We start from the raw sequence: 13732 nt of genomic DNA on the forward strand, positions 1-13732 counted from the left end.
TCTTTTCTGGGTGCTGCTGATTACCCTCTCTTTTTTGGCACAGTGCCATTCTTAGGGGCTTCTTTGACAGCACCCAGGGCAATGCAGGCTCATAGGCACCCTGCTTGGGCAAGGCATTTCATTGCCCGGGCATTTGCGTGCAGCTGGCTCTGTCTGAAATCTTGCCTCTTTCTGACTTCACTTCCTGAATGTGCTGACAAGCCTCTGAGCCAAGCCAAACAGGTTCACAATGCTGTGCCTGGAGAGTATTCCCCTGCGAGTGCAGCTGGGGAAACAAAACCTCTCCAGCCCGCAGAGAGGACCTGCCAGGCCTTATATGACCAAGAAGCAGGTCCTGTGAGACCTCGTTGAATCTTGATGGGAAATGTTTTTATTTCTGCGAGGGTGGTGTGTATGTCTGTGGGTTGTGTGTTTTTCTGATCACTTCTTCAATTAACAAGTCTATGCTGAAAAATGGCTAACTATTGCTTGCCTGCTACATACAGGTGCTTTACATAAGTGATCCTCCTGACAACCTCCTGTGTAGCTAGGGTTGGCTTCATTTTTACAAAGGAAGGAATTGAAAGTTAGCAATACTATGGGCCTGCTCCACCTTCTTCAGCCATAAACAGCAGAGGTGAGATTTAATCCAGGGGCACTTATCTCTGAAAACTGTACAGCTCTAACTCAATGCCCCACTTCTCTCTACTAATTCATCATACTTCATTCTTTGTGTATTAAAAGAGTAGTGAGGAACAAGGGAAAGAGCAGAAGTCCTGGTATCTTTTATTTTTTTTTTTTTTTAGAGAGAGAAAGGGTGGGGGAGAGAGAGAGAAATTTTTTTTTTAATATTTATTTTTTAGTTTTCGTCGGACACAACATCTTTGTTTGTATGTGGTGCTGAGGATCGAACCCAGGCCACACGCATGCCAGGCGAGCTCGCTACCGCTTGAGCCACATCCCCAGCCCCTGGTGTCTTCTTAGCTCTTTGAAATTTGGCTAGTGTTCTTCTCTGAATCTCAGTTTTTTTGTTTACAAAATGGGATGATAATGGTAACTGTGTGACAGAGAAGTTGTGAGGTTCGAGTGAGACAGAAATTTATCTGGCAACACTATACAAGAGCAAGGTCAGCTGCGGACAAAGCAAGCCCTTCGGAGTGAGAAAGACTTGGATTCAGCTCAGGCTTCCATCAAACATATATTTCGTGAATTTGAGGGAGGTCTGAACCTTCATTTTCCTATATATAAAATACAGCCTTAACATCTACTGTGGGAAACCAACCTTGCACGTGACTGAGTCACACTCCCCGACTGGGTGCTGAGGCGCTCAGTCACAGAAATGTGGTAGAGCTTTCCCCACCCTTTTTGGGTGTCTCCTGTCTTGCTACAGCCCCATGGATGGAGCTATCCTCCCTCACCTGTTCCTTTGTAATATAATCCCTTGCCCTGTTTAGGATAGAATCTTCCATGGAAATGCCTTGTGTGTGTCCCCTTCCCTTACTGTGCCCTTGGGTGTGGCCTACTCAGGTGTTAGTCAACCTGCTGACAGTGGACATCAGGAAGATAGACTCAGCCCCCTGAAACCTGACCCCTTGCCTCATTTGAAAGGCTTCTCCTCAATAAAAGGGGTCAGGGTGTGCGCTCGCTTGCTGGCGCTCTCTCTCTCTCTCTCTCTCTCTCTCTCTCTCTCTCTCTCTCTCTCTCTCCCCCTCCCTGTGGACCCTTAAGGTCTGAGGAGCCGTCACAGCGACCCCGAAGAAAAAGGTATTTGTGTCTCTTGTGTGGTTATTTTTCACAGCCCAGTCAGCCCAGTTCAACTGGAGTAAACCCTGAGCCTTTTAGTTGCGAGAACAGATTCCCGGCAATCAATCTACCTAGTGAGTCCTTAGCATAATACTTGCTACAAAGTAAATGGTATCTAATTATGATACTATAAAGATGTCAGGTTTTAGTATACAATAATTATGGCAGACATTGTTAATTTCTACTAGAGGATACTGTTCCTACTGTTGGTTTCAACTAGAGTTAGAATAGGTAAAGTGATGCTACAATAACAAGAAGGCCTCAAATTTCAGTATTTAAAAAACAACAAATTCTGGTTTTTTTTTTTTTTTTTTTTTGCTGGTGCTAAATGTTCACTGTAAGTATGCTGGGAGCTCCAAGGAGAACTCTGATCTTTATCACTCTTACTTAGAAAACCATGCTAATGGACTCTCCATCTCCATGCTTTACAGTTGCCAAGGCAGAAAAAAGGAATGTATTGATTCTTAAGGCTTCCACCTGGATACATGTCACTATTGCTTGAATATCATTGGCTGAAGAAAGTCAAAAGGTCTCTCACCCAAATTCAAGTAGGTAGGAGATACAGAAGTCCACCAACCATGGTGGACTCACTCTGTCTTTAGGATGAGTCTAGGTATAGATATATGATCTGCTCCTGACTAATGGACCCTGAGGAGAATTCTACTGGCATGGAGGAAGGGAGATACTAGGAAAGATTTCTCTTGCAAAAAAAAAAAAATGAGAAAAATGAGAGTAAACACCTCTGCATTGCATTGCTAATTGCTAGTGATTACTGTGTTTTCCTGTGATGCCAGGGACTGCTGCAGGTATCTTGACTCCACACAAGAAACTTCCTTGACTCTCTGAGAATGGGGAAAGGGAAAGACAGGAAGCACTTGGAATCCTGACAATGTTGTAGAGCTACTATATCAGCCATCTCTGAACCTCTTTCAGATCTGGACTTTTTGTTGAAACTGTGTCTTCTGTTACTAGCCCCTATAAGCACCCTAACCTGTGGACTATATAACAGGTGGTAACTATCCACCTTCTTGTAAGATTTGATGTAAAGGCAGGCAATGTTCTTCCTTTAAGCATGAATCTAGGATGAATTGATACATTCTGGAAGAGATCAACCATCAGTAGGAGCAGATGGACAGATTGTCCTGAGGAGATTTGAGAACTATCCAAATTCTGTTCCGATGGTCAGTGAGTACCCATAACCTATGAAGGGAGAATCTTGATCAGTGATCTAATAACATAATTTTCTAAAGCAATAATGAGTCAACTCTCAGGCAATATTTTCTAGAATACATTCAAGAAGTGAGTGTATATAGTAAGAAAATGTCAGGACTTCTCAGCACTGAGTATTTGATTTCTTCCCAAGTGCGGGTATTTTGTAGAAGGGCAAAGAGAGTTCATTAGATGTCTCTGTAGCGTGGACAAAATGTCCCAGGGGACTATCTTATTACCTTTGCTCAGATGCTGTGCATATCAAAGAAACTTCTAATGACTAATTCAGTTCCTTAGGGACCTGGATATAAAAGTTAGGGTGTATACTGGGTGAGGGAACAAAGGTCACCATCATATCTGCAACAATTTAGAAAAATCACTTGGCTCTTGATGATTGGTGTCTGAATCATGGTCTCATTAGGTATGGTATATATGAATTTAGAAAAATCACTTGGCTCTTGATGACTGATGCCTGAATCATGGTCTCACTAGTTATGGTATACTTAAAATTCACTGGGTGCCTTGGCTTTTGCTCCTGTGAAACATAGCTACTATCAGTGAGCACCCAGAGTAGTGGTGAAAATAATACGGGATAGAAGGGATGAAAAATATTCTGGAAACTACAAGCATATGAACTGGTGAACACAAATGACATCACTCTTCACTCTCCCCTCTGCCTATTCCACTGCAGGGCTTGGACTTTCATTGAGCTCCTACTGTAAACCCACATTTCCAGGCTCTACCCCAGGCAGACCCCACCTGGGATTCCTAATCCTACTCTTCCACTCTTCACCTGTTGAACTCTTCAGTTATCTAAGAATCCTCAGTTCAAATGCTTCTCCCAGAGAGGCTACACCCAATTTACACTATTTCTCCTTCCTTGTGGCCAGTTTTTTTCCCCCCACTGCGTTGATCTGTGCACACACATTTATTTGTGTTTGCCTATTTAGTGTTTCTTATTAGGTTATAAATGTCATGAGAGGAGACTTCTGTTGATTTGGCTCCCCTCTGTGTTCTTAGTATCTGGCACAAAATGGACCTTCAATATTACAAGTTGAATGAGTGTTGTATGAAGGTGTTATTATATTATTCAATTCCTCCAGTATAATAAAAACATTGGCCTCTTCCAAGTTAGTTTGAGTCCATTAGTCCCAATGAGCTTAATCAGTTCTGGTGACTATAGACAAAGTCAGGTTTGGGTCTTGCAGCCATGAGGACCCTCTCGGTGCCCTCCCCTGGGAGTCCTGGCCTAGGCAACTGCAGGCCCATTTCTCCGTATCTGTTTATTTGAGTTTCCTGATAGAGAGCATTTTTGTAAGATGGCTTTCTTTTAGGATATCAAATGGACCCAGGGGAAGGAAAAACTTCAGTAGCATAGGTGTTGAGTGAGCTTTCCTACATCTCTCTTTAGGTCTAACTTGTCCGAAAGGTGTATAATGAGAAATGTGCTGTGATGTAGCTTGGACAAAGCCATTTTCTTCCCCCGTCTCCCCCGACTCTAGGACTACTTAAATACCAGGCATTCTAGATCAACCAGAGACTTCTTTCTGGTATTACTTCATATCCCCTGCATTCTGTCATTGCAGTATGAATCTTTCCAAAGTTGAGTGGACGTTCCTCCATCACCTATATATTAACACAGAATACATGTCAGTGCACAGTCAGAGCCCTAAATTACTCCTCTGCTTCTTCTCCTCCACTTTTCTCCTCACACCTTCCTTCCCAGCCTCTTGAAGCAGCTTACAAGTCCCTTAATACACTGTGTTTTCTCAAGCTTTGCCTACAAGTTCTTCCCCCAATCTTTTCTGCCTAGAGAATTCCACTGGATCCACTCAAATGATACCTGTCCCATAAACTCTTTCCAAATAATGGATTCTTCTCCCTTCACCCGGCACCTCTTTCTTATAGCATGTGTCTTACGCCAATGGAATAGTCTCTGTTTCCTCTCCATTGTCTCTCACCAGAATGAGTTGGTTTTAATAGTCACATCTGTAACTGCTTTTTGTACCTGCTTAATGATACACACATCTCTCCCACCTCCCATCTCTACCTTCGAATCTAATGTTTCAGGCAGACTCATTTTACATAAAAAGATGCCCACTTGCATTAGTGGAAGACAGAAGGGATGCTCTGTATGGCTGGAGTATGAATGTGTTAACAGCTTAATTCTTTTAAGAATGTTCATCGAGAACTAGCTTTAAAACTTGGTGATTGGCTTTACTTTTCCAGCATGGGGTGGTAGTCTTTGATCCATCTGGGATTGTATACCAGGAAACAGATGAAGCATATTTCTCTAGGAGAGATTACAGCCTGGAAATACATTGAAGGAGGATTTAAGTTCACTCATTCATTCAGTCATCAGAAATGAACATCTAGGGTTGAGGTTGTAGCTCAGTGGTAGAGCACATGCCTCGCATGCATGAGGCACTGGGTTCCATCCTCAGCACCACATAAAAATAAATAAATAAAGATATTGTGTCCATCTACAACTTAAAAGAAAGGTATATTTTAATAAAATGAACATCTACTATGTGCTAGGCCCATTTCAAGAGTCTGGGGATCCCCTGATGAACAGGAGAGGGTCCTGACCAGGAGATATAAATGTTCACAATGGTAACATTGTGTAAGGGCTGTCATAGAAGTATTGATAAAATACTATGATGCTCAGAGGGAAATTATTTATTTTAACAGGAATAGCTTCACAGAGAAAGTATAATTTATACCAAGCAAGCCTTGATTAATGGGTAGGAGTCTTTTTTTTTTTTTTAAACCAGAAGAAAAGGTATTCCAGGCAGAGGGATAAGCTGAGGGGTGCAAGCAGAATCTTGGAAGGGTGAATCAGGGTGGGATTCAGATTCATACAAAGATGTGTTTCTGATAGAAGAGCATGTAGCCATTAGTTCCAGACTAATTCATCTTTTGGGGTTCACAGAACTCTGGGAAGTCCAAATAAAAGCTAATGATCTCTGCCTCCCCACATACCATTATGTAATCATTTCTATTGATTTCATGAATGCTTTATCCCCATGGACATAGTGAGTTAAGAATCCATGAATGAATTATTTATTATATAAATATATATAACAAATTAAAAGAGGACTAATGACTTTATTTGACATTAGCTTTATTCTCTGAGTGTTACCCAAAGAATAACTCATCGAAGGTCCATAATGAAGTTAATTATTGAGTATGTCTATACATAATTAGCTGATTTTCTGCTTTCAAACTTTATGTCACTTGTTAGTTTCCTCTTCAATTTCTCTACCCCTTTTACTTAGAATGATTACATTTGCAGGGATGTACTTTGAGAACATTAGTTGAAAAAATCAAGTGTGGGGATAGGCCTGACTTTTCATTTTTTAAACACTGAAGTCTAAAGTAAACTGGGGAGTGGTGTGGCTTTTCTGTGCTGCACTGTTGTCTGGGCTTAGTCTACCTTTGCAGGTAATTAATTCCCCAGCCTGCTTATTTTTTCTAGTTGACTCTTGTTTAGCTTCCACAGAGCCCCACCCCAATGTGCTTTACTGTCCCTCTGCTGACTATTCCTACATATGGTCAAAATCAACTTACCTTCCGGGTTGCTGACATCGGCAAATTCACTGTTTGGCAAACTCCACTCTGCTCCCAGTAACCCCTTTGTTTAAGAGTGTTATTACAACAGAGTATATCTGATACCTAACCAGGCTGTCCAATCTCTTCCACTCCTAGATGTACTCCTAAGGAGAAACTCTTTGTGTGTTTAGATTTACAGCCACAGGCAGGATATTAGCACTCCCAGACCTGTTGGGTACTAGAGCACTGCTAATGAGCAAACAGCCCTGCCTCAATTAGTGGTTTGTGAAATATTCCTGGATATCAAATTGCTTCTGCTGCTTGATAATCACACTGGCTCTTGGGATGAAAAGCAACCAAGTAAAAATTGTTCCCTTGTTGAGTACTGCCTTGTTGATATAAGTTATATCTGCAGACAGATTTTACTTTCGCCATTTCCCCAGAGCTGAAGTTTGGTTTACATGTATAAGCGGATTGCTGTTTGTATTTTCTCTTGTGAATATTTTCCATAGTATTTAGATTAGCATCTTTTGAAACTGTTTCTATAATAATTATATAAGCCAGTTTATTTTAGAAACAAATTAAGAAATAAATATGGATACAAAATCGTAAACTGCTATACTGTTAATTTTCTTAGGCATACATGTTCTTTTTAGGGGGAAAGGAGAAAAAGAAGATGGAGAGGGAGTTAGGCAGACAGACACTGGGACAATGTTTCATCACAACTTCTAGTTTGACTCTTTCAAAATTATTTTCTTCTTAATTATCGAGTAACTTCAGATTGCAATGTTAACCCCAGAAATTGAAAAGAAAGCTTCAGTCTAAGTATATAGCTTGGGAAGAAAAAGGTAGAAAAGGGAAAGGAATTCAAGATTTGTTATTATTGGTATTTGAATACATTTATTTTGACAAGAATGCTGTTATAAATATTCATAAGCAAAGGCCATTTTTTTCATCTAGGAATTGTTAAAAGTGAAGATTTCAAATTGGATGGATACATCTTTTGTAAAAATTTGCAACAAGCTCCTGTTTTGAGAATAAGCATCTATTGTTAAATTCTAACATTATAAATGGTCACAGCACATGCCACTTGATACAATTCCAAACTTTCCAACTGTTTGACTTCCCGGTGGGCTGCTCCCCTTCGGCCAACCCCCACTTCTTCTTCCAGCCTCCTGAAATACCACACTATCACAAAACCAGTTTGGTAAGCAATTCTGTACAGACAGCTTGGGAAGGGAAGAGTACAACCTGATGATAGGATCAGGTGCATTTATTCCTAAAGTCTAACAAAGAGCAGTTTTTATTGCTTGATAGCAAGAAGTGCTATGGGTGATTTTCATTGATACTCAAGTCTTTCAACTCCACCTAGATACCTTTATCTATAGATAATGCAGAAAAGAGGTTGGGGGATACTTTTCAACATTTTATTGTATTTTCTTAAATATCCTTTCTGGAATTTTCAGAAACAAAACATAAAAAAATTATATACTTTATTACAAATGGTAAACTCAGAGTGCTCCAAATCTCTTATTTACAAACAACACTGGGCAGGATACCCAAACAAACAAACATGAAATAACTTACAAAGGCAGGAAGCTGTTTATTGACAGTAATCAGCTTTCATCAAATTAAAAAAAAAAAGTATATATGTACATACACAGTTGAAGGCAGGCCCCAAAGAGTTCATCTGTAGGCTTGGCCTTCCTTGCCCTTTCAAACCTCCCTCCCGCCTCCCCTGCCCAACCCTCCCCGCTTTGTGTTCTTAAGGAGTACTACAGAAGCAATCTACAGTCTCTATTGCAGTTTGTAAACCCCCGCCCCCCTTTTAATACTGAATGAGATCGAATGTTAGGTCCATGCAGTTCTTGGTCAATGTTAAAGAAAAGTCTATCGTTCTGTTCTCGCTGGGACAGCCCGTTCGAAAAGCGGGGCAGCCCGCAGGCGGGCCCGCTCCCTGGCTTCACGCCAAGGGAAGGCGCGCCAAGTCCTTCCCACTCGTGCACACTGGGGGCGCCGTCAGGACGCAACCCAGTCCAACTTGGATACCCTTGGCTTTAGTCCTCGGACACTTCTTTTTTTCTCTCTGTCGCAACCTGTCAAGTTCTCAAGTCTGTTTCTTGTTTTTTTTCTCCGTTGCCCCTCAGCCCCGACAATCTCTCCTCAAAACGTTTGCAACTGCTGCGTTAGCATGAGTTGGCACCCGCTGTTAACGTGGTTCATGACTTTCTGTTTTAGTTGTGCCACCTGTTCCCTGAGCATGTTGGCTGTGGACGCCAGCTCCGAGTTCTGGGCTTTCAAGGTTTTCACTTTTTCCTCCAGCCTGGCAATCCTCTCCAGCTTCCTTTTCCGGCACTTCGAGGCGGCAATGCGGTTCCTCATTCGCTTCCTCTCCGCCTTGATACGCTCCTGGGACTCCATATCGATGGGAGACAGGGGCGGCGTCTCGCCGGGCATCTCGGGCACGGTCTGCGGTTCCTCCTTCAGGGCCTGCAGCCGCGGGTGCTGCACTGAGATTTGCTGGGGCAGGTGGTGCGGCGGCTGTGGCGGTGGCTGCTGCTGCTGGGGCTGAGCGGGAAAGCCCAGGCCGGCCGCGCCGTAGGAGGGCGCCCCGCCGCCGCTGCTCAGCGCGCCCGGGTTGAAGTTGCTGAGGTTAGCGTAGACCGGCGGCTCGCTATGCAGGCTGGCGCTGAAGCCACCGTTGCCGCTGCCGCCCGCCACTGAGGCCACGGCAGGAGCCACCATGCCCGCCCCGCTGACCGGCTGTGCCGCCGACGTGACGCTGGGCAGTGTGTTCTGGCTATGCAGCTCGGCCAGGGCGCGCACGAAGCCCTCGGCGAAGCCCTCCTGCTCGTCAGTCACATTCTTGGGGCACAGAAACTGGGTGGGGGTCGGCGTGGTAGTGATGTGCCCATTGCTGGACTGGATGATCAGGCGCTCCAGCTCCGGTGACGCCAGCTTGAGCAGCCCTACGTCGGGAGAAGTGAGAAGGTCCGAATTCTTGGCGCGGAGGTGCGGCTTCAGGCTGCCCACCGGGTCGGCTAGGTTCAGGGTCATGCTCTGTTTCAGGATTTTGGGGTTACTGTAGCCGTAGGCACCGCTTTCGGACTGAAGGAACGAGGCGTTGAGGGCATCATCGTAGAAGGTCGTTTCCATCTTTGCAGTCATAGAACAGTCCGTCACTTCACGTGGGGTTTGTTTGAGCTGTGCGGGGTCGCTGGTAAGCAGGGGACACCCGCGCCTCCCGAGCCTTTAGCAAAGAAAGTTTCTCTAAGAGCGCGCGCCCCTGCTGGCTGATCTCCCCCCAGCGCCCTCTTTCCCAGCTCGCTCCAGGGAGCGCAGGGTTAAGACGCCGCCAGCACTCTTACTTGTCCTATCGCGCGCGCTGCCCGGCTTTAAAAAGTCGCGGTCACTCACTGAGCGCTCTTTGGGCGCAGCTGTACCTCGGAGCCAGGTGATGAACTCGCCTCCCGGGCAACGGCTCTCCGGTGGCTCTGGGCAGCACCGATCCCACAGTGGCGGCGGACGGCGGGTGGTGGCCGCCCGAACTCCGATGTCTGTCCCCTCCTCCGCTGCGAGGGGGAGGGGGATGCCCGGCAGCCGCGACTCACGCTCGCCCAAGTTCAGCAACCGGTGCTAGCGAAGCTGAGCGCAGGTCTCTCCTCTCGCCGCTGCCTTCTTTTCTTTACCGTCGCCGCGGCAGCCTACGGCGCAGGATGGGTTTGCAAAAGTTCGTTCCGGGACCCGGGGCCACAAGTCCCTGGTCCTCGAGGCCGGGAAAGTTGCTTGCTTGCTGCTGCTGCTCGCTGACTTCCCCGCGCGGACAGTCGCGGCTCTCGGCGGTTGTCAGCAGTGCCCAGACAGCGGGGCTCTCCTCCCGGGGGCAGCAGGAAAAGGGGATCTCCAGGCACTCCCCAAAACACCAGCCCGGGCGCCACAGGCACTAGCTCTAGGCTGTTGGTGAGAAAAGAACCAGATTTGCAGCTCAGACTCCACTGCCGTCCTCCTGGCTGGCTGAGTGTCTGTCTCCCTCAGTCCGCACCTCCACTCCCGCCTTGCCGCTTCAGCTACACTCAGTGCAACTCTGAGCCCTTATCCAGCCCGAGCTCAACACTTATCTGCTACCAGTCAACCCCTAAAAATAGCCCATGATGTCACCCCAAGGCCTTCCCATTGGCTCGCGTCGCTCTCAAGGGGGCGGGCCCGCCCGTCGCCATGGAGACCCCACCCTAGAAGATTCTTCTCTGGGCCCGCGGAGGCTCACGGGATGAGGTAATGCTCCGCTGCCCTCCTACAGTTGGGCCCTTCTTTCTCCTCCTCTCTCCTTCCCCCTCCCGCGCTCCTCCGGGCCGTCTCTTCCCGGGTCCCCGCCCCGGCGCGTCTTTCCCGGCCCGCCCGGTGCATTGTGGGCTGACGTCTTGGGGTTTGACTGTCTAGTGACGGTGACTGCTGCGAGCGGGTGCTTGCTCGCAGTGTCAGACCCAGGCAAGCTCAAGTTCAGGGCTCAGGAGCGGGATGCGGGGACCTGGAAGGCTAGGGATGCGGGCCAGTCTTCTGGGGCAGAGTGCGCGGACTGGGAATGGAGTTATCTCCCCACGTGGGGGGCTCGGAGTCGGCCGGCCCGGAGACTGGGCGCTGGAGCCCGCGCCCCCCCCCTGCACTTCCGGGGGGCGGGAGCACCGCCCTTAAGGTGGCTCTGTGAGGTCCCCAAGCTGGCGAACGAAAGTGGGCTTAAGTTTGGGGACAATCTTGAGAGTTGGTTCCCTACGTTGAAAACGTTCTGAAGTTTGTCTCTTGTTCAAGTTCAGGGGTCCGCACGGCAGAAGCCGAGCTATTTCATTGCTGGATACGGATTTAGCTGAGTCCCCTGCACCCTACTTCACCCTCCGGGAACGTGCGGGAAAGCGTGCTGGGGGTTCAGCTCTGCTTCACAGGGGCGGTCTCTTTAGGGGTGGAATTGAGGGTGCAGCGTCTAGATGGGAATGAGCATTCCGGAAATCAGAAATTCGGGGAACCGGGATTTCGCCTGCGCCCGACTCCCGCCCCCGCGCAACGTGCGCACCTCCCCACCCCCAGCACACACTATAGCACTCCTTCCGCCCTGATTTGCCTCCGGGAAAACAAGTCGGGAGAGCTGGGGGCACTCGCCCAAAATCACCCTGGAGAACCGGGAGTCTGGAATAGAAGCACGCTTGTATCTCTCCACTCCCTGTCTGGTGGTGGGCCCATATTCTATGCAGCCTCTAGGAAGCGCTAGACCCATGTAAGTGGTTTCTTTTCTGCGGTTAGGATCTTACCCCTGCCCCCCACTCTTAGGGACCAGAGTGTGTGGTGGAAATACTGAAGTCGGGAATCGTGGTTCTCTCTTGGACAGGCCCCCACGGTGTGAAGTGCGCAAATCACGGAACTTCTCTGAGCTTTCATTTGCCTCATCAGCAAGTGGGACTGGAGAGATCCTCCACCTTGGTCTGCCAGGAGTTAATAGCATTGTTACCTTCAGGGAAGTGGTCACTAAACAGCCCCTTCCCTACCCTTTCTTAGAGTTTCCCAGAGCCCCGAGGGAATACCAGGATACTAGTGTGATTAGGGGAACCAGTTGTATTTTCCAGTGAGGAGCAGGAGGGGAGGAAAGGGTTGGCAGTCAGCTTTTCCCCAAGCCTTCCAACTGAGTCTGGGGTTTGACGTATGTCCTATAGCAGTTTTATTTCCTGGGTTATGATTGGGACTTTGCTGCTGCTGAACTTGGGGGAATTCATCCGTGGGTTTGTAGACTAGGGCCTTAAGGTATCTGTGACTTTTGTGATTTCAGAAACCAACAGCAGCTGGTATCAGTGGGAAGTCGTCCAACTTTTCTTCACTCCAGGCACTAACCTCCCTGTCACTCCTGGAGCAGAGGATAACTGGCTACTACCAGCCAGGCACTGCGTTGGGGTGGGGGTGGGGTAATGATACCAGTGATGACAGGATCCAGTTACTTCCCCCAAGGAGGAACATTATCTGTGGCCTGAATCATTATCTGCTGTAATCAGGGAGCTGATGTTCTATATAATGTTTTTATAATAAAACGAAGTTTCATGCACCAAACACCCACAATCCACCAGGTTTTCTAAACAATGTAAATATACCATTGTCTTCTTACAACCATTTTGAGAAGCATATATAATTATCCAGACCAAACCTGGGGAAATAGTCCCAGAAATATGGAGTGTCTTGCTCAGGTCACACGGGCAGCTGGAAATTGATCTCAGATTTGTGTGGCATTCCTTGTATTTTCTCCTTTCCTGCAAACTTTCTTGTAAAGTATTAGTTATCTGCAGAGGAAAGGGTGCTTGGGAGATGGAAGAAATGTTTTTTCCTGAGCTTCTGATTGTAACTCCTATCAGAGCTCTAGTATGTAGAAGCCTAATCTCAGGACCTGGTAAATATATATATTTTTGTCTAAGGGTTCTTTGTGTTCATCTCTGCCTTAGGTGGTGTAGCAGGCCGATTTTCGTCTTGTGTAGAGAAATAGCATATTTCACCCCAAAATTAACAGCTCTGATCATGGCAATGTCTCTGTCTGGAGGCCTTCATTGGCCTCCTCTTTTTTACCAGGAAAGATTTCCACTCCTTTGTCCAGAAGGGGCCAGTTCAGCACCTCCTCTTTCCATCCTCTCCTGTCCCTCCCAGTTCCCTGTCAGGGAAAGCTGAGTTCTTCTGTCCTAATGAGCAACCCTAGCATGGCCAAGTCTTACCCTGTTGAAATTTCCTGCTCCTGTTTTATCCCCACTGTGGGGTCTGCCGGAAGCACTGCTCACCGTGGTCACTTAAGGACTGTTGTTGAGGAGGCTTCGTATTGACGGAAGCTTCCCGACTACCTTGACTGGGGGAGAGTACTCAGCTAATCATGGACTGGGTCTGGGTACATCACTTCTGCTCATATACCACTGGCCAGAGCAAATCATGTGGCCCTGCCAACTTTAAGACTCTGTGACCATGCCAAGTGTCTGAAGAGGAGTGTCTCTCCAGGAGTACTTGAGGAAACTAAGGACTCTTGACAGTCTCCCTTTCTGTTCACCAAATGTTTAGTTCACTCTTGCCCCAAAGACAGTATTTGTTCATCCTTTCCTCAAGTGTGTCAGCCCTGAAGACCCTTCCAGTCACAACATCAGCTCTCTTTCCCAATTTTCTGGATGATGTGTAGAAGAGT

At 46.9% G+C, this 13732-nt stretch overlaps 1 protein-coding gene and 1 long non-coding RNA gene across 2 annotated transcripts; one reads left to right on the plus strand and one right to left on the minus strand.

The window, feature by feature from the left end:
• Positions 1–7956: 7956 nt before the first annotated feature.
• Jun (Jun proto-oncogene, AP-1 transcription factor subunit) lies at positions 7957–10649 on the minus strand. Its single transcript, XM_005326014.4, has one exon. The coding sequence runs from the start codon at positions 9709–9711 to the stop codon at positions 8707–8709; it is 1005 nt and encodes a 334-aa protein (XP_005326071.1). The 5' UTR covers positions 9712–10649; the 3' UTR covers positions 7957–8706.
• Positions 10650–10842: 193 nt separating this feature from the next.
• On the plus strand, positions 10843–12627 carry LOC120890779 (uncharacterized). Its single transcript, XR_013427816.1, has 2 exons — positions 10843–11806; positions 11918–12627. It is a non-coding gene; the product is annotated as an uncharacterized LOC120890779 (long non-coding RNA).
• Positions 12628–13732: the final 1105 nt, after the last annotated feature.

Source organism: Ictidomys tridecemlineatus, chromosome 11 (genome assembly GCF_052094955.1).
Source record: "Ictidomys tridecemlineatus isolate mIctTri1 chromosome 11, mIctTri1.hap1, whole genome shotgun sequence".
NCBI lineage: Eukaryota > Metazoa > Chordata > Mammalia > Rodentia > Sciuridae > Ictidomys > Ictidomys tridecemlineatus.